Source organism: Artemia sp. Qi Xiang Cuo, chromosome 20 (assembly GCF_049724085.1).
Source record: "Artemia sp. Qi Xiang Cuo chromosome 20, ASM4972408v1, whole genome shotgun sequence".
Classification (NCBI taxonomy): Eukaryota; Metazoa; Arthropoda; class Branchiopoda; order Anostraca; family Artemiidae; genus Artemia; species Artemia sp. Qi Xiang Cuo.
Window position 1 is genome coordinate 39,980,694 of NC_142813.1, and position 27,797 is coordinate 40,008,490.

The following is a 27,797-nucleotide window of genomic DNA, read 5'->3' on the forward strand; positions in this document are numbered from 1 at the left end:
GTAACACAATCCCTGTAGAAGATGTCACTCAACTGGGTAAACCCAACTCTAATGGATTAAAAATAAGTAGATCTTTCTTATTTACACTGAAAGAAAAACATTAATATCCCAGAAAATTTATTCCTATTTGGGCAAATCAAACAACACAATGAATACAAGCCAAAGCCTATCCAGTGTCAGAAGTGTCTGAAACTGGGACACACAACAAATAAATGCAATGAAATTCTCCTAGCCTGTAGTAATTGTAAAGGCTCCCATCCTAAAGATTTGACAACTTGCAACAACACTCAGCCTATATGTATCAATTGTAAAGGCCCACATGAATCCACCAATAAATCACAATGCCCTGCATATAAGAAAAGAGCACTAACACTCCAAATAGCAACAGAGAAGGCCATTCCATACCCTTTTGCAGCTATGGAAGCAAATGCTGCCCAACCACACCAAATAAAACCTATAATGAAATCAAGTAAAACTCCCAATGCATCAAGTACCCCTTACAAAACACCATCCTTTAAGCCCCCTAGCTCACATCTCTATCAGAATGAATCACCAAGTCAACAAGCCTCCTTGTCTAGTGAGATGAGATCGGCCTGGCATCCCCTCCCAAGAAGAAACAAACCAGAAGCACTACCAGGAATTAATCCCTTAACTGACAAACCGAATGCACAACTAAACATGCAAACCCCAAATATATGCTTATTCATTCTAAACTGTAATGCAGTTCAGGCCATGAATATACAACAACAGAAAACCAAAATCATTGCCGAGTCTGCAAAAATCTACACCTCTAATCATATGCTCATTCAATCAAAAAAGATCTTGCTCTATTATTAACTAATCTGAACATTGATACAAAGTCATATAAAAATTAAGTTAACTAAACAACGTATACCAATACTTCAATGGAACATAAGATCACTTACAGAAAACAAGTAAAATGAACTTATATCTTTTATGAATAATAATTCCATTGATTTTGCTTGCCTTCAGGAAACTCATCTAACCCAAATTCAACAAATTAAGTCTCTGGGATATACTATCCTGAGAAAGGACAGATCATCAGAGAGAAAAGGAGGAGGAGTAGCCTTAATAATTAATAATAATATAAAATTCTGTGGCACCAACTTTCCAGATTTTGTAAATGATGTTGATGCAATTGGCATCAGTGTTTGGCTGAATAATACAAAAACTTACATAATAAGCTTTTACAACCCTAATGGCCAAACTACAGATGCCATGGATTTCTTCAGATATATAAATAATTCTAATATGTTGAAAAATATCATTATTTTTGGACACTTTAATGCCCACAGCCTTTTGTGGGGGAATAAACCAGCAAATAAAGCTGGTAAGTTCATTGAGCATGACTTCAAATAGTAATGAATTAGCTGTTGCTACCCCTCCAAACCTGAATAAATATTTCAACCCCAAAAGTGGCAGTTTCTCTACAATTGACCTAAAAATTGTGTCATTAAATATTTTGAATCAAATTTATATAAATAAAATTGATAGACTATGTGCTGACCACTTTGCCATAGTTTGCTCCATAAACAAACCTGCTGAAACTCTATCACATACCTCCAAATATATCAACACTAAAGCAAATTGGCCTATGTTCCAAAATAAGCTAAATGATGAAATTACAAGTTTCACCCAAAATTCATGCATTTCAAACGCAACAGCTGACACACAAGCTGAAATCTTGGCATCTTTACTAATAAATACAGCAAATCATGCTATCCCCAGGACAACACCCAGGAAAATCTTCCCTAAACACATTCCCATAGCATGGCGGACAAATGAGTGCCAAAATAAATGGAGAACAAAAAAGGCAGCTAGGAGAACATTCCTAAAAAAAACCATCACCTACAACATATTTAAAAAAATTATAAGCAGAATCCAATCTAAAAAGGACTATAATAAATGCCAAATATAACTACTGGAATAATTTTGCAAATAATCGCTCCAGAGAAACACATGAGCCAATTATACATAAAGTCATAAGCCACATCTGTGGGAAAAAGACTTCCCCCAACCCACTCCTGTATGAGCTTATACATAATAATACCCATTAGGACAGTGACAATGAAAAAGAAAAGTTATTTGCCACTCTTTTTATTAATAAACTAACATCAAATAATTGCAGTAAAACTTCCCCAATTCTTATGAATCCAAGTTACCAACCTTGCACAGGATCCGAGTATATAACCAGCCCATTTTCAATCCAGGAAATGAATAATGCAATACAATTCATATTAGGACCAAGACTATCAGCAGCTATGACAATATACACCCTACATGGATAAAGAATCTCGCCCCTTCATACAAACAGGAACTTCTAAGTTATTGTAATCGTGCTTGGGCTTTATCTGCACTCTCCACAATCTGGAAAGGTTCATCCCTTCTACACATCCTACTGAAAATAAACCCAAAAATAACTCCGAGTCCTAAAGCCTAGACTGACTAATCCCGGGATGAGGAATACAATGGAGAAAATGGTATATTACCAACTCCTCTGGTCTGTTGAAAAAAAAAATATGATTCCTCACACTCAAACTGGTTTCAGGAAACACCATTCCTCAACAGATGCTTTCATATTATTAACAAATGCAATAAATGAATCATTGTCAAAAAAAAAATGTCCTATTTGCAGCTTTCCTAGATTTTGAAGGGGCATATGACAACGTGAACCACCAAATCCTTTTACATAAATTTGCAAACCTTGGACTACCCCCTAAGCTAGTATCTTTTATAAAATCTTTCATAGAATTGCAAAATTTCATTGTTTGTGTAGGTTCAGCCTCTTCACCCTAAAAGACAATAACCAAAGGACTTCCTCAGGGACCAGTCCTCAGCTGCCTCCTCTTTGCCCTATATATCTGGGACGTGAACCTCCCCCACACGAATCTACAATATGCTGATGATCTGGTACTATGGTCATCTGGCAACACCTTTGAGATTGCACAGTCAAAGCTGCAAAAGTCACTTTTCCAATTTGAAAATTTTTCTCAACATTCAGATTTACCCATTGCACCCACTAAGTAAAAAATAATCCAATTTCACCGAAAGCAAAATCATGTTAATGCAAGACTAACTCTAAACGGAACAACTATTCCAGAAGATGATCATATTAAGTACCTAGGTCTCATGCTTGACCAAAAACTTAATTTCCCCCTCCACATGACAAACTCAATAAAAAAATTCTATAAAAAAACAATTATACTAAAAAGACGTCTTTCTATACACTGGGGGAGTAAGGAGAAAATCTTACTTAAGTTTTATCGATCACTAACAAGACCCCATATTGATAATGGGCTCATCGTCTATGGTGGATGTGCAAAGACCCAGATACAAAAAATTTAAACAATACAAAATGAAATAATACGTCATATATTTGGTCTTAGAAAACCCACAAGCACCAAGTTTCTGCTTATGGAGAGTGGATTAACAACAATAAGGGAGAGACGTAGCTTTTTCTTGATAAAACATCATACAAAAATTGAATCAAATAGCTCACACACCCTACATAATTGGTTAAGAAATCCAGCCATGTATAGAGGCATTGCAGATGAGTATGCCAATATTCAGAAGAAGTTCCCTGTACCCGCAAAGTCTATCGCACCTACTTTCCCCCAATCCCCTCCATGGAATTGGCCAATCCCCATAATAAATACTCGTTTCTCAAAGTGGACTAAAGATTTAACCCCCATTGCTTTTGTCCAGAAAAAATTTGCTGAACTTAATACAAATACTTATAAAAACCATTTCCAAATCTTTGTTGATGGGTCCAAAATGAATGAGAAGGTAGCAAGTGGTGCTTTCCTTCCTCACGTGAAAATTGCAATGGGTAAGAGATTGTATAATAATGTATGTATAATTTTTGCAGAGTAAAATGCTATATATGAATATATATATATATATATATATATATATATATATATATATATATATATATATATATATATATATATATTTTTTTTTTTTTATATATATATATATATATATATATATATATATATATATATATATATATATATATATATATATATATATATATATATATATATATATATATATATATATATATATATATATATATATATAAAGCATTTTCATTAGTATTTTAGTCAAGCCTGTGAATATTATGATCAATACAGGGTAATATTTAGAAAGCGTGTCCAATCAGCATTGTCTTATGAAAAAGCAAATTTGGGATCGTTTTTTAGTATGATACATGCAAATGGATCCGAAGAAAGATGTGTTTCTCAGCTGAAGAGGAAAAAAATGAACTTAGAATAACAACGACTCAAGATGAATTGTGTTTCCCAGTCTGACGTGCAGGAAGGGTGACAAACTATGCAGTTTATCGCAGCTTTTAACCCTTTCATTGGCATAACATATATTCGTTTGAAGAAAAACAGTAAAGATCAATTACTACTCAACTATTAATTCAATTCAATTTTTTTATTTACAAAAAAAAATATGACAACTAAATTACTAATAATCTCCCCCCCCCCCCCCAAAAAAAAAATAGAAAAAAGCACTTGCGACGGGGTTGCAAAATCATTATATAACTTTTTTAGTTATTAATTAAAAAAAACTTTCCGAAAAATAAGTTTTTCAAAGATAAGTAAAGGCCATTTTAAACTTAAGCTCAGCAGATATAAATACCTGTTAAAAGTCAAACTCAAAACAACCACAAATTGCTATTAAAGAATAAATGAAACCCAAAACAAACAGAAATTAAATAAACAGTCATAGCAAAAAATATACAACAAGTAATAATATAAATGAATAAACAGATCTTCAAGCGAGTATGCTTAGATTGAATACAAAATCAAGCTTAAAACGAAAAAAAATATTTTGCTATTGAAGTATAAATGAAACTTGAAGCGAATAGAAATTAAATAAACAATCAATGCAAACAAACATACAGTAGATATTAATTTAAATGAATAAATAAATCTTAAAACAAGTGAACTTAAATTGAATATACATATCATACTTGAAACGAACAAAAATCACTACAAACAAGAGTTTGGGTTTTGCCTCCTTCTCTCACTGTAAAAGTCTAAAGCCTGCTGCGTCATTGGCACTTTACTAAAAACTATATGCGTCTTGAACATTCTTGGAAAGTACAAATAATATCAAATTGAATATTGGATATATAATATATTAAATGTTTAAAGATCCATCAGTTTAAAATTTTATAGCACTGTAATTTTATTTTCATTTTCAATGCTGTAAGAAATGTAAAAGAAAATATCTGTAATATAATTCGTTTTCAGTGAAGCGCCAATGAGGCAGTAGTCTTTAGCTTTTTACAGTTAAGGAAGGGGACAATTTTAGGGGTGTTGAACACTTTTAGAAAGAACTAATAAATTAGACTGAATGTATGATGTATAATGATATCAACCGCTGAAAGGTCATCAGTTCAACATTGTACTGTAATGTTTATTTTCAATATTAAGTATAAAAGAAAATATTTGTAATACGATTCGTTTTCAGTGAAGCGCCAATGACACAGTAGGCTTTTGGTTTTCATTTACAGTTAAGGAAGGAGGCAATACCCAAACACTTGTTTGTAGTGAAACCCTATTCGTCTTGAACATGGTTTAGAGGCATTGTATAGAGGCATTGCAGATGAGTATGCCAATATTCAGAAGAAGTTCCCTGTACCCGCAAAGTCTATCGCACCTACTTTCCCCCAATCCCCTCCATGGAATTGGCCAATCCCCATAATAAATACTCGTTTCTCAAAGTGGACTAAAGATTTAACCCCCATTGCTTTTGTCCAGAAAAAATTTGCTGAACTTAATACAAATACTTATAAAAACCATTTCCAAATCTTTGTTGATGGGTCCAAAATGAATGAGAAGGTAGCAAGTGGTGCTTTCCTTCCTCACCGGAAAATTGCAATGGGTAAGAGATTGTATAATAATGTATCTATAATGTCTGCAGAGTAAAATGCCATAATCATGGCATTAGAACACCTTATGGATAACAAACCTTTGATTGCTAATTCAAATAATATTATAGTTTATTCCGAATCTTTATCCAGCCTCGAGTTGCTGTCTTCAGCTCCTCAGCATAAGTTGGACATTGACACTTATCATTCTCTTATTATTATTGACAATCTTGCTTCAAGTGGCATAAGAATTTATCTTCAGTATATTCCTAGCCCCTTTAGTATAAGTGGGGAATCATCAGGTTGATGAAATAGCAAAAAATGCTATAAATATTGACTAGCCAAGTGGGAGACCAATCCCAATTAGAGATATTTACCGATGGAGACTATCAGATATTATGTTTAATAAGAATAATCCTATTCTTTCCCTCTTTCCCAATAAGTATTTTTTTTAATTTATCATAGAATTCGTTCTGGAACAAATGGACTAAATTTTCTTGCATTCTCGTACCAGTTTCCTAATTCAAGTGGTTCAGTTCCCCTGTCCCCTCTTTGCAGGTATTGTAATATGAATAATAAAACAATTGACCACAGCCTATTTGAATGTAATATGTTGACGTCTGCACAGCATACCTTGCTTTGTAAACTGTTAAAGTGCTTCAAACACCACAAAATCTCACTATCAGGCAAGAGCCTAGCCAACTATACCTGCACACAGAGAATAGAAATCGACATCTATCATCTTATATTTGAAGTCCTTAAGTCGAAAGATCTACAGAAAGATATCTGAGAATATCTAATAAATAAGAGGCAACCAAGCCAGTAGCTCTGTAGCCCACAGAGTGAAGCAAAAGGAAAAGGGCTAAATAGTATTTACTGAAAAGCCCGCCTGATTGGCGGGCTTTTATATATATAGAACTCTGCTAAGAATATTTTTCTATAATATGTTTTTTTCTCTTTTTTAAACCATTGTGAAAACATAGTAATATATGATTAGGTCCATAAAAAACTACAATTCTTTAACGAAGGTGGTAATAAGTACACACCACACACAGGAGAAGTTGTAGAAACAACTACTAATGTATTAAAACGAAATGTATTACAAACATTTTAATATTTACAACATTGAAAAATAAATATAGAAATTACAGTGAAATAAAATTCTGAATTGCTGAGTTTCCAGGCAGGGGCGGATATAGAGCAAAATCTTGGGGGATGGGGGTAATGTGACAAGGAACGCCTATAATTGACCAAATTGACAAATTTATTTTAAACAAAGAGTTAAAAACAGAAAAAAACAAGAAATGAGGGCACCAGAAAAAAAAACTTCGCCCCCCTCCCACTGGATCCACCAGTATTCCCAGGAATTAATATCATTACTTATGAAATATTCAGTTAATTTTCATTAGTTCTTTCCAGTCATTCTGATCATTATAGTGATTTTATATTTATTTGTCGTTGATGTTTTGAAAAACAAAAGCAGAGTGTTCAAGATGCATGCAATATAGCAGACATCCTTAATTGATTAAGACATTGTGTCTAAAACTTGTATTTTTATGTATTTTGTTTTTGTCGTGTATAAAATCTAATGTAAATACAAAAATGTATTTTATTCTAGAATATAATGCAAAATGGTAAATAAATAGGTAAATAAATAATACCCCGAATACCAAAAAAGTTTGTAAACAAAACGTCATGAAAATTTAAAGGTTAAATTTCATATAAAATATTTGTTTCTAACTCAAGGACATAAAAAACAACCAAAAATTCAGATATTCAGGACTAGACGATTGGTGCACTAACAAAAAAGTCAACAATGAACCACCATTTTGAATTTTCTTACCTGTTTTATAATGGACTTGGTTAAATTAGGTTCAATCAATAGATAAGCAATCTAAGAAAAAGTCAAAATAAAATAGTTTGCCTACATTGATTGCTGCAATAACTGGTATTTTCAACCCATAAAGCAGAAGTCCTATATCCTGTAAGGACGACCAAAACTCCTTTAATCTTTCTTCTTGTGGTTTGTACATTTCAAGGATATCCAAGCCTCCAGAAAATACTGACTTTAAATCCTAAAAAATAAGTAAATCATAAAACCAATTGGCTTGCAAAATATAAGATAAAATATTTCTTATAAGTACACTATATATTCAAAGAATATATTTCAAATGATGATATTCTATATAATTCCAATGATACTGCTGACCCTGGGATTCGAGAGTCCAAGCATGGGACGTCACCCAAACTCAAGTTCGCATTGATTCTTTCACGCGTCAGCCTTGATTTGCACACTCTATTTACGTTCTACTCATGCCGAGTTTTGCCCAATAACTTACGTTAATATCTGCATCGTGGGTTCGCGCATTGCTGGCTTATTCGAGTTCTATTCGTTTTAAGTTTAATTTATACTTCGATCGCAAAATATTTTTTTTCGTTTTAAGCTTGATTCTCATATTCAATCTAAGCATTACTCGCTTTAAGATCTATTTATTCATTTATATTATTCCTTTTTGTATGTTTTTGGTATGATTGTTTATTTAATTTCTGTTCGTTTTGGGTTTCATTTATTCTTTAATAGTGATTTCTGGTTGTTTTGAATTTGAATTTTAAAAGGCATCTGTTGAGCTTAAGTTTAAAATGGCCTTTACTTTTCTTTGAAAAACTTTTTTTTCGGAAATTTTTTTTAATTAATTTTTGTTCGTTTTTGATTGCAAAAAGTTTCAAGTTTTTAAAAATTCCTTATTTCAAAATCAAACTTAAAAAAAAAATCAAATATTCATCAAAGTATCAAAACTGGTATCAAAGCAACAATATCAACGTGAAAAAATGGGTTTGTGTCAAGTTTTTATTATCTGATGTTTGAATTATTTATAATGAATTTGGTATCTCAAAATTTTTATTGGATGGGTTTGGGGAAAAAGGGCGTGTGGGGACTAATTATGCTTCGGTGTCTTTTGACTCTTTAAAAGAGAAATAGAACTTTCTATTTTCAATCATATGAGCCCTCTCTGAAATTCAAATAAGAATCCCTTATGTAAGATCCATATATATTCTGGGAGTAGCCTATAACTTATAAAATATGTCCCGAGGCCCAGGGCGTCTTTGTCAATTCCAGAGCTTTAATGTACGATAGTTGAACTACTTTTAACAAAATAGTCACCTCAAATTTTTATCGCACGGGCTTATCTATCCGTCTGAAACGAAATAAGGTTTGGCGTGAATGTTTTTCATTGACTACTTTTTCAATATTTTCTGAACACATTGTTATATGTCAATGCTCTACATTTGTATTGCTTCTTTGATTTTAAATAAATTTTTTTTTTCAAATGAATAATTAGTTACGAAGCGATCCATATGGAAAATATTATCTTCGAAAAACATTTTAACCCTAGAGTTTTGTTATCTAGCCCTATATTTTTTTTTTAACAAGATTACTACTTAAAAATTTTTATCCAGCTCAGTTGGGGGGAAAAGGGCTTGAGGGAAGGGCTATTTGCCCTCGATCACATTTGACTCTTAAAAACTGAACAAGAACTTCCAATGTCCAATCAAATGAGCCCTCTCTAAAGTTTATACGATAATTCCTTCCAAAACAGCTATGTATGCCCCCCGGGTATAACTTATGATTAAATAGTATATATAATTATTATAAATAATGATTAATTAGTCATAAAACGAATTATATTACAAATATTATGTTTGTACAACATGTATCGACCCCGGAGTTTTCGTTATCTGACATTTGAACTTTTTTTTAACAAAATGGCTACCTTAAAATTTTATCTGATGTATTTTGTGGAAAAAGGGCGTGGGAGGGGGTTAGTTGCCCTTTGATCACTTTTTACTCTTAAAAGATGGACTAGAACTTCCAATTTCCAATCAAATGAGCCCTCTCTGAAGTTTATACAAGAGTCCCTTCCTACCCCCGGGCCCTGGGTTGTTTTGTCGACACCAGAGTTTTGTTATTTAACCTTTCAAATATTTTCAATAGAATAGTATTTTTAACCCTTGCATTAAAGCCTCTCTGGGAGGAAAATAATAAAAAAAAAATATTGAAGCTATATAAGATTTATTCATTCATTTATGTTTGCACCGGTTATCTTTATGTTTGTAAGATAGTTAATTTTAATTTATTTTCGTTCGTGGTTTCGTTTATTCTTTAACAGTAATTTCTGGTCTTTATTAGTTTTAACTATTATACGAAGAAATTTCTGTTGGTCCTGAGTTCGATAGGGCTCTTTACTCTTATCTGAAAACTTCTTTTCGTGCAAGTTCTTTTCTTAATTAATGATTATATAACGCTGAAGCCTTGTAGTTTTTCCTGTAGACAAATTAATTACATGCCTCTGATAAATCAGAACGTGACTTTTTCACTCAACAATAAATGGATCGAAAATTCATTTGTTTGCATTCTGCATTTGTTGATGCAGAAAGAACAGGATCATTTTGATTAGAACATTTTTCGGATTTTTTATGCCACAATAATTTAGCATTTATCGCAAAGTATGTATTTTAACCTTATTTTAAGTATGACTGTAATTTTAAATATTGTAGTATTTTCAGCTTGTGAGGGATTCTGGGAGTAATTGGATAAAAATTCTTTATCTAGTTCTTATTAGTGCATTTTGATGTGTCTTATCGTCCATTCGAAATTTCTTGAAACTTTTAACTTTCTTCCCATAAAAAACTTTACCTTATTAAAGTCTCTGGGGCGGGGGCAGCGTAGTTGGCATAAAGAAGAAAACTTTAGCGTAGACAGTAGGAGAAAGGGGAGGGTGAGGTCTTTGAACTATTTAAAAAAAAATATGTCTCAAAGTTCTTATCGGGTGGGTTTGAGAAAAAAAGGGCGTCGAGGGAGAGGGGGGAGACTAGGTGCCCTCCAATCTCTTATGACTCTCAAAAAGTGAACTAGAACTTACAATTTCGAATCAAATGATCCCTCTTTGAAGTTTATACGAGCATTCCTTCCATAAGACCAATATATGCCCCCAGGGCATAACTTACAACGCCTGCCCCCAGGCCCTGGAGGGTTGTGTCAACACCGGAGTTTTTTTTATATGATCTTTGAACTATTTTTAACAAAATAGCTATCTTAAAATTTTTATTGGATGCATTTCGGGAAAAAAGTTTTTTGGGGGGAGCTAGTTACCCCCCAATATCTTTTGACGCTTAAAAAGTGAACTAGAACGTTCAATTTCCAATCAAATGAGCCTTCTTTGAAGTTTATACAAGCAATCCTTCCATAAGAACCATATATGCCCCAGGGCATAACTTATAACCCTTGCCTCTGAAGACTGTGGGGGGAGTGTCCTGCTCAAACATATAATTTCCAGAGCTTTCGACAGCGTTGAACAAAATGGCTATATCAAAATTTTGATTGGATGTGTTTGGGGAAATGGTGGACGTGGAAGGGGTGTCCGTTGTCTTAGAATCACTTTTGACTATTAAAACGGGAACTAGTCATTTAAATTAATAATCGAATGAGCCCTTTCTGAAGTTTCTACGTTGTCTATAAAAAACCTTGAATGCCCCCAGGGCATAACTTACAACCCTCACCCTGAGGGCTGTGGGGGAGTTGTCATCTTCAAAGACCTAATTTCCAGAACTTAAAACTACGTTTAATAAAATGACTTTCTCAAAATTTTGATTGGATGTGTTTGGGGAAAACGTGGGCATGAGAGGGGGGTTAGTTGCCCTCAAATAACTTTTGACTATTAAAAAGGGCAATAGCTCTTTGAATCTCCAATCGAGTGAGACTGTTTCGAAGTTTCTACGACACCACCTTCTATGAAAACCTTATATGCCCCTAGGGCATAAATTAAAACCCGTGCCCTGAGGTTCGTGAGGGAGCTTTCTCCTCAAAAGGATATTTTCTAACTGAAAATAAACTAAGCTGATCAAAATGGCTATCTTAAAATTTTGATTGGCTGATTTTGGGGGAATGATGGGCATGGAGGGGGGGCTAGTTGCCCTCCAATCACTTTCGACTATTAAAAAGGGCACTAACCCTTTGAATTTGCAATCGAATGAGTCTTTTTTGAAGTTTCTACAACAACACCTTATATTTAAACCTTATATACCCCCCGGGCATAACTTAAAACCCTTGCCCTGAGGGTTGTGGGGGAGTGTCCTCCTCAAAAACATATTTTCTATCTGGAAATCAACTACGCTGAACAAAATGGATATCTCAAAATTTTGAGTGGATGTGTTTGGGGAAATGATGGGCGTGGGGGGGGGGGGGCTAGTTGCCCTCCAATCACTTTCGACTATTAAAAAGGGTACTATCCCTTTGAATTTCAAATCGAATGAGCCTTTTTTGAAGTTACTACGACAACGCCTTCTATAAGAACCTTATATGCCCCCAGGGCATGACTTAAAACCCTTGCCCTGAGGGTTGTGGGGGAGTGTTCTCCTCAAAAATATATTTTCTATCCGAAAATCAACTACGTTGAACAAAATGGCTATCTCAAAATTTTGATTAGATGTGTTTGGGGAATGATGGCCGTGGGGGGGGGGGGGGCTAGTTGCCCTCCAATAACTTTCGACTATTTAAAAGGGCACTAGAAATCTCGATTTCCAATCGAATGAGCCCCCTTTGAAGTTTCTACGACGACCCCTTCCATATGAAGTGCCTCTGGGGAAAAAAAACAATAATAATAAATAATAAAACATTGGAGCCAAATGGCCTTTACTATAGGCAACGCTACAGCGTTGCCTCTGATATAATAGGAAGTGGGAAGGAAGGAGGGCATTCAGTCACTATTATTCTTTTGTTATTATTGGAGCAATTGATTCAGTCATTCTGTCGTTATTATTTATAGCACTCATTGGCATTCAATCATAGAGTATTGTCAGGATCATATCATTTGTCGATTCGAACCTTTATACCCCATTAGTCACCATATTAAACATATTTTTTGTACTCATATATCTTACTTGTTCATGTTGACATCTATATAGGTATATTGGCCTAAACCACCATTTCTGCCTTAAGACTGGTCCCGGGCCATAGCCTGCAGTTAAGGTAAACATAGCCTACACTTTTAGGATAATTGTTGGTATACACTTAACGTATGACAAGACTGGGCTAAACGTAAGCATGCGAACAAGAAGAAACGCAATACAGGTAGATCTAATAATCAAACCTTTTGATAATACAATATGCGTCCTCCAGCATTTGATATATTATCAAACCCATTGATACCTTGATAGAGATTGTTTTAATTAGCCTATCTTTTATGATTTTCTTTTATCTAGCATAGGCCTACAGCATTGATTTAATACATCCATCTTTAACAAATAAAAGGGGACTTACCGAAGTCAGAATTACACCTTTGCATTTGTTTTCAAGTGCTGCATTTAGATTTTTCTTGAGATCAAACAGCATTTCCAAATTTAGACTATTTACTGGGGCTTTGCTCATTGAAATGACAGCACATCCTTAAAGAGCAGCAAAGTTATTGAATGTTACATATTAACTTTAATGATACAGAATTTTATAGCGTTTTTGTCAAAGCAGCATAGCTGGACATACAGGGAGAAGCAAATTCTCCCCTCTGAGATTAGTCAAAGAGCTGCCTTCAATGGCTTCAATTGGGGGATTTTCATTGAAAAATAGGTTTCCTTTATTTTCATTGAATTAACTGAAAACAGATGCACCCCTATCCCCTAGATATTGAGAAATACATTTTAGCAGTGGCACCATCTCATGAAAATGTAGGGGAGATGTAAGAATTGCTTCTTCAATATTTTAATGGTGATACAAAAAAAAAATAAAAAAATAGCAAAACCGGGCAAATATACCTAAAACACTGGGTAGCAATGACTTTGTTACTTGAAGAAATTGTCAACTAATCTACCCAAATCCAGTTTCTTTACCTCATCATTTTTAATGTCATAATCATGAGATCACTGAGTCTGTCACTTCCCACCATTGATCACAGATAATCCTTCACACTCCCTAATGCCAACAAGAATCATTCATTGCTGGCAGTGGTCACAAGAAAAGTAGCCGCTAGCTTTATCAGTTTTGGCACTGCAGAATAGACAATTGAAAAGACAGATAAAATTTTGATAGCTCAGAGAAGATCCATTTGGGGAATATCACTTTTTGAAAGATGCAGCTTTGCAAGAGAAAGCTGGGATTCTATGGCATAGTCATTGACACAAAAAAAAATCCTTTCATAATGCATAACCCTTTCCATTTTTGAAAATTCAAGAAAATCCAAACTTGAGTGGTCAAAGGCAGAGAAAGTGTTGAGCAGAGGCACATCTTGCATGACACATTTAACCATCTTGTTCGTCAAACGGTCTATAGCCTCGAAGTACAGAAGTTTATTGGTATCTGATTGAACTGGCAGGGATTCAAATATGTTTTTGCTTAAGATGTTCCATTCCTTAGCGTCTCAGCTTTTGGAGTGTCTTGTATGTCCAAGAAATATGTGCAACTGCCTTGAAAGTCAACAAACTTTCTAACTGAAGTTGCTCTGATAAACAATTTACAATGACTAGCATTTGTTCCATTATGTGCAAAGTTGAGACAAAAGAGGCCGAGTTGATTTTGTCCAGTAGTTCTTCTGCTTCACTTGTTGCTTTGTTGTTGCAACTATTAAAGACTGAGGCTAACACATCAGCAATACAATCAAATCTTGAATTCCACAAATAATTCAGGTCAAGTGTTTACTGCATGATATAAATATGTAAAGTCTTTGCACCAAAGAGAAAAATTCTTAAGTTCACTGGTGTTTTTAAGCAGACAGTCAAAACCAAGTTTAAACTGGGGGTGTGACATTGTTCACAAACTGCATGAGGCACCTTTTACCAAAGCTTTCAATGAACTCTGTTAAATTATCACTCATAATAGGTGCATTATCATAACATAACATTGAGCAATGCACAACAATCAAACCAACACCAAAATATTTGATAGTTTTGCAAATTAAGCTAGATAAGCTTTTGGTGTCTAGTTTTTCCATGTCATAGCAGCTGATTGGTCACTGAACAACTTTTCTATGTGATATTTACCTGAATAGGTTTACTAATTATTCTTTTCTAGAAACAACTCATCAACAAAAATAGCGAAATAATTAACTGATTTTAATTCTGAAATAATGTCTTGGGGCAACACATTTCCTATCAGTGTTACTGCGTCATTTTGGTACTGATGACTGCAGTAGTGACACTATTGGTGTTTTAAATTTGCCTTCAGATTTCTGGCACCTATGGATATATCCCACATCAGTTCAGCAAAATTACCCTGGTTTGCAGGTGTTTCTGATTTGTCATTATCCCTCAAAGCATGACCCTGGCAGCCAAGAAATCATATAGGGCAAAAATATACTTCATGCGGTCACTTGCAGAATCAAATGTTTCACTTGCTGAATTCTGACTCAAAGAAAGCTTTTTTCCAGCCCTTGGAGCCCCAATAGAAAATTGTTGGCAAGCAAAACAAACACAAAATCGTAGTCTTGAAGTAATGTATACTGAATTTTCTTCCATTTGAAGTGAAAGAAGTTGTTATCTCTCAAGATAGCTGGTTTGTCGTAATGTGTCCTTGAGACATCTGAGAGAGGTTCTTGACTGCTATTGCTACTGGGACCTGTAACAGGTTCAGGGATGCAAACTGAACTTTCATGTTGACCTGGTTCATTAATTAATTGATCTGTTTTCAAAAGACTGTCACAGGCGGAGGGATCTATTTCTACAAACTTGACACTTTGAGTGCTGACATTATTGCCAGTTTCTTGCACTAAAGTTTCTTCATTCCCTTCTGAATTTTCTCTACAAAAACAAATCCAAAGTTTGTTGTCACTTTTTACTCATAGTTTGATCATGGATTCATAAGAACAATACGGGAAAACTGACCAGCTGACACTTAGTTTTTGACTGTGACTGAATCCTAATCAGAGAAAAAATTTCTGAACTAATAGGGCAAAAAAAACAGTGGTGAAGAACTGTTTTGATAATTCCAAAACAAGGTTTCTGCAAAAGTGGGATAGATGGAACATTTCAAGACAAGATCACCAAATAGTAACAGTGTTATTTAATAGCTGTAAAAGAACAAAACACAGAGGTGACAAATACAAACTGTCAGTTAGCCAGTTTTGCTGGATGATTAATACAGACTAGTACATAGCTACAACAGAAAATAGCAGTGAAATAGAAATAACAAGATAATTTCAAAATATCAGGAGGCAGAAGCATGGCCCTCCTGCCCTCTGAATAGGCGCAACTAGGCCTAAATCCCCCCCCCAAATGTCTGTATTGATGCTACTGGCTGTCCTTCCTTAAAGGATTAATTGTAACCTGTTCCTTTTTGTTTTTGACCCCTGCCCCTTCCCATTCAAAGGGTAAGACCTGTATGCACCTATGATGTTTAATATTCTAAAAGAGCCTTAAAATTAATCAGACTAAAGAATTCCATAAAATTTGAAAATGGTATTATAAACTACTCATATTTTCTGATCTTAGTGTTTGCTTTTTTTAGATGTCAACTTAATTATTTTTTTTTAGTAGCTTATAGGAGCATAGAATCTTTTTTTTTTTTAAGAAAAGGGCATAACAAGAAACAAAAAAGTTAAAAAGCACTATGACACAAAGTACTCAGACCATATCCATACAAAGATGGAATATATTGATACACCTTAAAGTGCCAAAATCCCCACCCAACAAGAAGATCTCCTTGCCCCCCCTCCTCTAAATGTGTTGTCTAAGCACAACAGCACTATTGATGGATCCCTGTTAGTCTAGTTATATAAACTAGCCAGTAGCGTATACAGGGGGGGGGGGCGGCGCGGCCCGCCCCCCCCCCCCCAAATTTCTTTTATTCTATTTTTTTAATTGCCAATATAGTAAGTTCCGAAATATTCACGCTTTTAAGTTATTTGCACCACCTGTTCTTTTTTTCATTTCTTGTTAAATGGCTATCCATTTCTCCAGCAAACTTATATCATCAAACGTGCAATCGCCTCCTGTAATCAAACAAGATGTCAAGGAATTTTTCTCACTATCTAACCCCCGCAGGTATAAGCACTAGCCTCTCTGCAATGAATGAATTGCGATAAGGAATCGGACTAAGAGGCAATAGTTCATTCAAAGTTTCAAACGCTGCTATAATTCCAGTGTAAGCTAAGCATTGAAACGGAAAGGTCACGTGAGAGGAAAGAAAGAAAATTACCTTAAATCGCATGTCCAGCGAGATAAGGTGGTGTTGAGCCTCCTGTAGAAATCTTGCTGGTGGTGTTTCAAGGTTATGATTTGACATTCCAGTTCAGCCTCCATTCGGCGTTGGCCGAGTCTTGATCAACTCCTTTTTTGAAGGCATCTAGAGTTTTAGATTGGACGGTGGCTTTGGATAGGCTGTTCCAGAGTGAGACAGAACAGACTGAGAAAAACTGTTGGCGATCTTGCTTGATGCAACGGGGGGCCTGTAGCTTCTTGGTATGTCCTCTTTTGGTAGTTGAGAAGGACGGGGAAAAGACATGACTTAATAGGTCATTTTTAGCAACTTAAGAGTTGCTATTACGTCTCCTCTTTTCCTACAGTATACTAACGTAGGGAGTTTGAGTAAGGTGAGATGTTCCTTGTAAGATTTGTCTTGGAATGCAGAGATAAGCTTAGTTGCTCTTCTTTGGACACTGAAATACTTTCACTTTCACCTTAGAGCACAGAGAGGCTAAGGTCATGCCAAATTCCAGGTGAGGACGGACCATAACTTTGTACAGTTTCGTAATCACTCCGGACTTCCTGGTGGTAAATGTTTGCTTTATGAGGCCAAGGGCTTCCTATGTGATATGCAAGTTTTGGATTATTCCGTCCAAGATGTAGAACTTTACATTTTAAGGCATTGAACTGTAGACACCAATCCGATGACCATCTAGATAGTCTGTCCAGATCTTCTTGCATAGTTGACAGATTTAGGTCATTCTGGGCCAATCCTAGGAGCTTGCAGTCATCAGCATATAGCATCAAAGGATTCTTCAGGTTTGTTGTACAGTTATTGATATACATGCTAACAAGCCTAATTAGTTCTAGTTAGTTCTTGTAGTCAGATACTAATATGAAACTTGTGCTTTACTTGAAGAGCAGTTTCTTGGGTTTTATGTTTGTGGAAATCTCACGGCTCTGCAGTAGCAGAACAAATCATTGGCCAATGTATTGCATTCAGCTTAAAAATGGAGAAATTTGTGGGGGTTGGTTTTGATGGGGCCAGCAACATATCAGGCTGCTATTCTGGTGCACAGGCAGAAATTAGGAAAAAATATCCGCATGTGATCTACACCCACTGTGCATTGCACAGCTTAAAGTTGGTTTTATGTAAAACTAGTAGGGAAGGACTTGTTAGGTCAACCTTTGTTACTATACAGTAGATTACATCATTTTTATCATCCTCACCAAAAAGAACGAATATGTTTGTAGAAGCGGTTGCTGTCATTTGTCCCAATAGTCCTGTGAGGAAGCTTGTGAAGTTGTGCAAAACGAGATGGGTGGAGCGTCATGATTGCATTTTAGCTTTTATGTCTTTGTATTGTGCGATTATTTCCGTGCTTGAGGAAATAGTTGGTAGCATACAGTGCGATACGGAAGTTATTTCAAAAGCAAATGCGTTGGTTTCAGCAGCAACCAAATTTAGTTTTATATTCACATTGGCTATGCTAGAGTTTGTTAGTGCCATAATGCTCTCTGTCTCTAAGGCGCTGCAAGCCAAAGATTTAGACTTAGTTGAGTGCTGTCGGCATATTAAGCTATGTTCTGATACTTTACTACAGTCAAAGCAAAATAATTTTGAAACAATTTTTCAGAAAGCCTACAAGCTTGCACAAGAGTTAAATGTGGCTCCGGCTGTTCCAAGGTCTATCCGCCGAAAGTCCATCAACGATAATGAGTCCATCAAGGTTTTTTATCGCGAGTCATTGTTCAAACCTTACTTTGCTTCACTTATTGAAGAACTTGATCAAAGATTTTTGCGCCATCAGGAGGCATCTTTCAAAATCGGAATGCTTTTGCCAGCTAACAGTGAGTCATTAAATATTAATGAATTTTTGAACGCTGTTGCTGTTTACGAGGGATTTCACGGGGGTAGAAGTGCGCTCAAATGTGAGTTAGTCCTTTGGAAACAGAAGTGGCTTGGAATGTCTGAGAAACCATCAACTGTTGCTTCAACTCTTGCGTCATGTGATGTAAAATTTTTCCCATGCATTCAAAGGCTTTTGACAATTTTTCAGACATTACCAGTGACTATCGCTTCTGCTGAGAGGAGCTTTAGCTGTCTTAAGTGATTCAAAACCTATCTGCACAGCTCAACGGGCGAGGAGCGTCTGAACGGACTAGCTCACATGACCCTGAACCACAATATCCAGGTCGATGCTGACCAAGTTTTTGATCGATTTGCAGCCAAAAAAGACCGGAGGCTGTTACTGTGAGAGATTAGGTTGTCTTTTGTTGCTCGTTTCTCTAAGTGCAGTTGATTCTGTTTTTTAAACTTTATTTGTGCTTCATCCTCTGTAGACAATGTTAACGTCAGTACATTTCTTGCTTTCATGTCTGCTACATGAGGTAGACTGAGGCCCCCACCCCTCCGAAACCAAATTCTGGGTAATTGTCTTTGATATAATATTATTTATTATTTATTTGGTTCTCTAAAACAAGGGTCTCATAGGCAAATATAGGGAATAATGCAGTTCTTTTCTTTTATTTTCTAAATTCTGCCACTTTGTGGCAGTTCCAAAACATCTACTTGCCCAAAATAGAAACTCTCACTGCTTCTAACTTTTTTTTTAATTCTGAATTTGTTGGCAAAATTTTGTCATCCATTCTCAAACAAAAAAAGTCTAAAACTAGAAATACTCATGACAAGTGTGGACTTTTCATTTCTTTACCTAGCTACCCCCCTCACCTCCCCCCCGCCTGGAATTTTGCACTATAATAGATAATTTTCTTGCTCACATGACTGCTATAAAAAGGTAGACTGACGGCCCCCCCCGAAATAAAATCCTGGTTACGCCACTGAAACTAGCATGATATATTTTATTTCCAGGCTTACAAAAATTTGTTTGTGTAGCCTCCCAGATTTCAAACCAAAATCACATCACTTGTCTTGCTGGCCTGTCACTGAGTGTTCAAACATTCAACTATAGTTAGCTGTGGTGAAGCTACAATCAACTCCAAGCACTTTGCCTCCACCATCTGTAGCAAGACTCAGATACTCCAAGTGCCAGCTTGACATTTTGATACTGCTTTAGAGGACTTTGTGCAAATCCTGTAGCAATGTCAAGTAAATTCTTAGGCCTGCTCATATTTGAAGGACGTTGGAAAAACGGATACCTCTCACTGTAGCTAGGGCTCCAAATAGTAATGTAGACACTGTTCATACTACAGTAGCAACAGACTCACAAAATGTTTAAAGTAGTCCCAAAATTTTTCAGTTTTCATCAGATTTTAAAATGAATTTCTTGTTTGGTGAGAAGATTAAAAGGTTATTCATTTCAAAAGCCCACACTTGACAGATCTGTTGGGCAATTAATTATTATAGATTTTTCAGGCAAAGTTGACCATGTGCTTTTGACTTTTCTTGGCAACTCCAATTTGTACTGAGGCTTTTTGAAAAAAAGGCAAATTAACTGCAATGAAAGTGGCTTTTCTGCACTTCTTCTCCAACCCTGTATTTTCTTGAAAACCAGAAAAGAAACCCAAAAAACATCATCAGTTTTTATCTTACAATATCTGTTTTCTTTTGTTCTACAGAAAAACTTAGCTGACTCAAGCACAATAGGGCCATGGGCACCCATAAGGTAGGGCACGAGGGGGCACTATCCCCCTCCTTGCTGAATGATGCTGCTTTATTCTTATATTTTTGTTTTGAGATTAGCATTAAAAGTGCCACTTAGACCAGGTAAGCCCCCCCCTGGAATTCAGCTCATGGGTGCCCATGAATAGGACACAATCATAGTGAAGAATATTGTAGTAAACCAAAACACAATAACGTCTTCTGAGAAAAATTAATTGGCTAAAAACGTAAAAAGATAAAACTTTATTTTAGAGGTTTTTTTTCTGGCTTGTAAAGCTGATAAAAAGTGAATGAATTGTGAAAGTGGAAACGAAATAAGGCCTCAGTATTGTCCAGCACCCACCCCCATGACCTTGTCATTTCATGTGCTTGGAATGATTTTGTGTTGGTGAATCAAATCTTGGCTAGACCTCTACTTTTTCCCTGCTTGTATAGCTTGAAAGACTATGAAAATAAGTAGGCTACTTAGAAAAAGAATTCAAGCTCATTTTAGATTTTACTCAAATCCATTGGCAGCAAACCTTGCCAAGACTAATAGCATAAGAGAACCAAGCTACAAGCCAAACTTAATTTTTTTTTTTTTTTTTTCTTCTTCAAAATCAGTCTTTAAAGAATCTTTAAAGCCTTAGGGGAAAGGAAGGACTGGAGGAGAGGGCTTGAAAATCACTTCCAGGGCCCTAGTTTGAGTTTTGGACTTATTTTTGAAAACTTTGTTCATCTGCTTTCAAAAATTATTAATGCTTTTCTGGAAGAAAGTTCTATAATGGCAGAGTCTCAGAATGGTCAAAAAGTAATACTTTTTTATTTCTTGTTTTAATTCCAGAGAAAAGAAAAGAAGTATTTTTATTAGTGATGGGATAATTAGTCTGACTGGGAGAATAAAGGATATCCCTAGAATTGATATCAGAATAAAAAAAAAATCCTAATTGTTAAAACAATTTCACAGTCAAGTTTTGTGTTGTAACAGAACAAAAATAAATCAGAAGTTCTCATTTATCAAGCAAATACACCCATTTATTGGACTTTAGGCAAACTTTTGAATAAAGAGGACCTAATTTCCTTACAATAACAGTAGTTACTTGCTTTTTCTTTGTGAATAAGGTCAACCTGGTCTAAATCATTAAAATTTTATAAAATTTAAAATTTAGTAATAAATCCCCAGTTGCCTATATGCTTACATAATAATTCTAAACAGACCATTTTTGTTAGAACTAAAATTGGTTAATGGATTAAACCTATTCACATTTTAGAAGGTGAAATTTATCAGGCCTCAAGAGTTTGGAAGATTTTATTTTTGAGTTTTTTTTCTTTAATTGTGCAATTTATTTTTTTGCTTTTCTAATTGTAAGCTGATTGCTGTAACTTCATTAGTTTATGTTTTCTCCTGTTGGTCAGTCTCTGTTTCTTTGGCTCTCTGCCTCTTCCTTATACAGAATTTATATCTCCTGTCCTTTAAGGGTTTTTGGCAGAATGGGTACTTCCTGCATCTCTGCCTTCATCTGTTTCAAGAGAGAAATTATAGTATTCTGTATAAACCTTAAGTGATATTTATTTACTGAAGAAAAAAATTATTATGCATCAATGAGAATGATTAAAAGAAGACCTTGTTTTTTATTTATAAATCTGTACCTGCATTCACTCTATCTTTTTCTTATTCTTCTGTTAAAAAAAAGTGGTGATAGAGTTTTGATATCTCCACTACTCACATGCTATACTTGCTCTCTCTTATCTGAACAATCTAGTTTATGTTTATTTATTTATTAATCAGAAATGGAATAAGCCATAGGCTTGTCTCATACAGCACAAATTACATATCATGAGCAACACTTATAAACAACGAAAGCAAAAACTATAAACATCCTGAAAAAAAAAAAAAAAAAAGAAGATACCCTACAACAAATATACACTTCATGGTCCTAGGTACTGCCTTTCATAAAAAGAGGTCTCAACTAATGCTGTTTTGAAAGCCGCAACATCATTCACCAGAACTACTTGGTTGGGCAATGTATTCCATGATTTTACTGAATGATTTACAAAGGAACTCAGTCCAACTTTCCTTGATACCCTTGGCTGGTACAATTTTAAAGAGTTCTGCCATGTAGATGGATAATAACCAAAATCAAATAAATCCTCCCAAGACACATGGTCAATACCCTTTATGATGCAGAAAGTGTTGACAAGGTTCACTCTGTCCCTTCTGAATTGCAGAGATGGTAAGCTCAGGTACTCAATCTCCGCTCATAAGGTAGGTATTTCAGATAGGGGACAGATTTAGATGCTTGTCTTTGCACCTTTTCAATCAACAGTGAATCAGATTTTCTAGTTGGATACCACACAGATGAGCAGTATTCAACAACAGGGCACACCATTGTCTTATACAATGTGGTAAAACTTCTCAGGTTAAACCTTCTGAAAGCTCTTTTGATGCAAAGCAAACCATAGTTTGATTTACGCAAAACAGCTGATGCTTGCTTATCGAACCTCAGCTGATCATCAAAAATAATACCAAGATCCCTAATAGAATTAACAGGGCACACCAACACTTCACCAATGAAGTACTGGTCTGCCACATCTTATGCAAAGTAATGCATCACATGACATTTCTTCTGGTTAACACACATAGAATTTAAATTACACCATTTGAACAACACTTCCAAATCTCCCTGTAGAAGTGTCACATCAACCAGGGAGGTGACACCTCTGTATAGCTTTGCATCATCCACAAACATTTTAATGGTGCTGTGTTGGATTACCTGCGGTAAATCATTTATAAATAAACAGAATAAAACTGGTCCCAGGCAGCTACCCTGAGGGACCCCACTTAGAACTCCACAGCCTTCAGATAGTGCCTCACCAACCTTCACCATTTTAGCATTTCACCTGAATAAATCCATTCTTGAGTGAGACGAATTAGTTTTTAATCCTTTTTATTCCTAGAAAAAGGCATTTTTTGATGCCATACAGTTTACCTTAATTTCAGTTATCAGTTTCTTTTTCTCTGGTTTTAGTTCTAAAAATGCAAATCCTCTTATTTGACTAGAATTTTAAGCCACATCAATGTTTTTTTTTTAATTTAGGAGACATATTTGCATATGTTTGAAACCTAACAAATTAGGATTGAGCAGAGCTGTGAGGCTCAAACAAGTTTTTTGTACTTGGTTTAAGGAGAAGATCTATTTTTCAAGATTCGACTTTCATACCAGAAAGATTTTTAAAGGTCATCAAAGGTCACTGCCCTCTAGAAGAAGAAGCAGTAGAAGTAGGTAATTCAAAAGACTGGTACTTATGCATTATAACTAAAACAGCACTATAGACTGTACAAGGAAACCAGACAAACGGGTATTTGCTAGATAAATTGATGGCAAAGCATGGTTTCTCATTGAGTTTGCAATATTTAAACAATTGTTTTTTGGCATTTAGGGGGGGGTGGGGTACCTAGGTTAATTTAGGTATTTAATATATGCTATGCTTACCCCCTACCCCTGTATGTTAATAGGAGGGTTAAGTTTATTTTTATATCTTTGGAAATAGGTCTAATGCATGTAGCATAGGCTAGGCTAATGATCATATAATTTTTAAAATAGTTTTCAGAATTTTCTGGTGTTTCCTTATGAAGATTGAAAATACTAAACTGATACTGCACATTTCAATAAATATATACCAAATCATATTATTGAGTTAGTAATAAAGTGAATACACCATTTGATGCCTTTTTTATGCTGATTACAAATATAATAATCCATAAAGTTCTACAAAATCATATTATTGAGTTAGGACTAAAGTGAATACACCATTTGATGCTTTTTTTCATGCTGATTACAAATATAATAAGCATTTAAAATGTAAATGAATTTCCGCCCCCCCCCCTATATCGGCCAATTCCGGGGTAGGTTTGGTATAGTCAAGTGCGGGGGGGGGGGACTGGAATTAATTTCGGATAGAAATGGTTATTATGTTCGTAATCAGCATAAAAAAGGCATCAAATGGTGTATTCACTTTATTCCTAACTCAATAATATGATTTTGTAGAACTTTACCTAATAATCATTTCTATCGGAAATGGATTTTACCCCCCCCCCTATATATGCCAATTCAGGGTATATATTTATACATTAGGGGGGGGGGGTGGGGGCTAATTTTGTTTCTGATGTAAATGAGAGGTAAGTTTAAACTTTACCCCTACCCCCTAATGTAGAAATATATACCCTGAATTGGCATATATAGGGGGGGGCTAGAATTCATTTCCGATAGAAATGATTATTATATTTGTAATCAGCATAAAAAAGGCATCAAATGGTGTATTCACTTTATTCCTAACTCAATAATATGAATTGGTATATATTTACCCACATTTCTTTTCTTTAATGCCTAAAGGATAAACAGCTCTATAGCCTATAGTCTCTATAGCCTACCAAATATGTTCACACTAGCCTAGTTTATAAAAGCACAATAATTTCTTCCTTCAGATTAAATCAGCATTGGCTGTAAAATAATAAAACAGTTGCAATATCCTAAAATATATTGTTAATATACAGTAAAATTCTACTTTAGTTACTTTTACCTATCTTGGAAAGGGGTGAGGCTAAGAAGATAAAACTTTCAGAGATGGGTCTACAGGATAAAGTATGTCCCGAGACGATATTTTGAAGTACACATCTCCTCTCCTTCTCTCTTTCGAGGATCCTGAAATTTGCCCACATAACAGGTCTCTACCTATTGAAATTTTGACAAAACAAGATTTTAATCTAATTTTCAGTTGTAAGATTCATTTTCTCTGGCTTTAGTTCTGGAAATATAATTCCTGTTATTTGAGTAGCATTTTAAGCCATATCAATGTTAATTTTCAAAATTTAGGAAATGTATTTGCATTTCTTTAAAACTCTATAAATCAGGATTGAGCAAAGTTTTGAAGCTAAAAACAATTTTGTTGGACTTCATTTTAACAGAAGATCTATTTTACAAGGTTTCACTTTTATAACACCAATTTTTAAAGGTCATCAAAGGTCAGGACCCACTAGAGGGAGAAGGAGTGGAGGTAGGTACTTCAAAATAGGCCTACCTTCCCAGGACATACTTTAGTCTGTAGATCTATCCCTGAAAGTTTCATTTTTCTAACCAAACTCCTTTCCAAGATAGCCAAAAGTAGCTAAAGTAGAATTTTACCTAATATACAAATTATACTGAATACTTATCCGTCAAAGGGGGGGATTCAATCCATTGGTGAAGGTGCCCAAAAAGCAGTAGGTAGGCCTATAGCCCAATTAATGTTAACCTAAAACTAACAAAGCTGAAATCATTAAGGCTTGTAAACAACCTGTATTATCAATATTTGTTGATATGTGAGAAAAGGTGCTACAAAGTCTTAAAGTGGCGGAGCATTTATGAAAGTTAAGCAAAATTTTTCCATTCATGTTGAAAATTTTTAAAATTATTGCTACCTTAATGAAAATAGATGGCAAACTTTGCTTTCACATTCACATTACTTGTCAGCATGTTCAGGACTGTCTCGGGAAAGACGTGAACCATTTCCGGGATCCAAGTATAAAAAGTTTCTATTAGCCTTTTTATAGCAAACAACTTATAATAAGTTACAATATATATATATATATATACGTATTGAATATTTTGTGAATTTTACTAAATAAAAAATCATTTCAAACTATGGTTATTTAAAATTATTAGTAACCTGAGGTTGCCATTTTTTGGGAGGTTACAAAACAACTGATGTCCAATCTTCAACTGTTTCTGTAAGTGATAAAAGTGCACTGGTGGATCCAGGGAGACCCAAACCCCCATTACTCCCCCAGATTTTTTCACGTGCCCTCATTCTGTGTTTTTTCTGTTTTCACTCTTATTTTAAATAAACTTGTGAGTTTGGTCAACTATTGGCGTCTTTGCCAGATTGAGCCCCCCCCCCCTCAAGATTTTGCTCTTTGGAAAAGTGAAACATGTTTTTGAAGAAAAACCTTTCGCGACATTTTTATTTTATCCCACAGTCCATTTATTACTTACAAGATTACATTTTTGAGGTTAACTTCTTGACAAATATATAATAGAACAAAACAATATTGATATAGGAATCAAATTTTGCTTTCAGGTGCCAACTTACTTATTGCACACTAAAAAATTATGTGTCCATATGGGCGAATATCTTGGCTACTTCTGTTTTTGGATAACGGTAGGAAAAGTCGTTTACCTGCCGCATAATCTGACATTAAAAAATATCCTACTAATGTATGTCTATTCTATGGTTCTTTTTATTTAAGAGAGATACCTTCTCTAGGAAGACTCCAGAGAATTTACATAAAGGAAATTCACAGAAATTGGTGGAAGGGACTGAGAATTTTTCTTCAATTTCCAAGGGGGATAAATTGTTCTTTTTTCAATGAAAACGCCAAAAAAGACATTTCCCAATGAAAGTACCCTAAAAAAATATTTCTTAAAATAAATGTGAGGAGCGCGGGGCAATTTCGTTTTCATTATGTAATACATGTCGAGATTCATATAGCGTCACTTGGTCGCTTTCCCCAGACAAAACTTACGGTCATGTTTCGAAAATTTATTTAACACAAAGAAATTCGACACTCAATTAGGGATAATCAAATTGTGTCCAAGCTTTTTTTGCCCACATATCGAAGTCTATAAAATTTTATTCTGGAAACTTGCAAATTTTTATTAATGAATCGTCGTGGTTCATTTTTAAAATACTTTTTAAGACTTCCAGTTCAATTTCGGTAATAAAAATTTTTGGTACATCAAGAAGTTTGATCCTTAAAAGGAATCTATTATCTTATATGAAAGCTTTCTATGGAAAATAACATAGGCTCTAGGGGCACTAATCTCGAATTGGGCTAGACCAAATTAAGAATTTTTTTTCAATTCGTACAGTATTAACATAAAACTATTGTTTCTTTATAGTTCATTGTTTCACTTTTTGTTTCTTATAGTGGATAATCACCCTGCGGTAGCACAGTTGATAGATGATCTGCTTGGCAATACGGGGCCCGAGGTTCCAATCTAGTTGCCATACCGTTGGGTGACAGGTCTACTACCTATTCCTATCAAAAAAGGCCTAGCAACTGAACATTGATTCGACGCC

At 35.0% G+C, this 27,797-nt stretch overlaps 1 protein-coding gene across 1 annotated transcript in view; it reads right to left on the reverse strand.

Moving 5' to 3' along the window:
* LOC148940187 (enoyl-CoA delta isomerase 1, mitochondrial-like) overlaps nucleotides 1-26,116 on the reverse strand; it is a 44,192-nt gene extending 18,076 nt beyond the window's left edge. The window contains exons 1-3 of the mRNA XM_089105796.1: nucleotides 26,013-26,116; nucleotides 13,230-13,354; nucleotides 7,840-7,986 (exon numbers count right to left, since the gene is read on the reverse strand). Coding sequence (XP_088961922.1) covers nucleotides 7,840-7,986; nucleotides 13,230-13,354; nucleotides 26,013-26,109 — 369 coding nt within the window. The 5' untranslated portion in view covers nucleotides 26,110-26,116. The remainder of the gene's footprint in view (nucleotides 1-7,839; nucleotides 7,987-13,229; nucleotides 13,355-26,012) is intronic.
* Nucleotides 26,117-27,797: the final 1,681 nt, after the last annotated feature.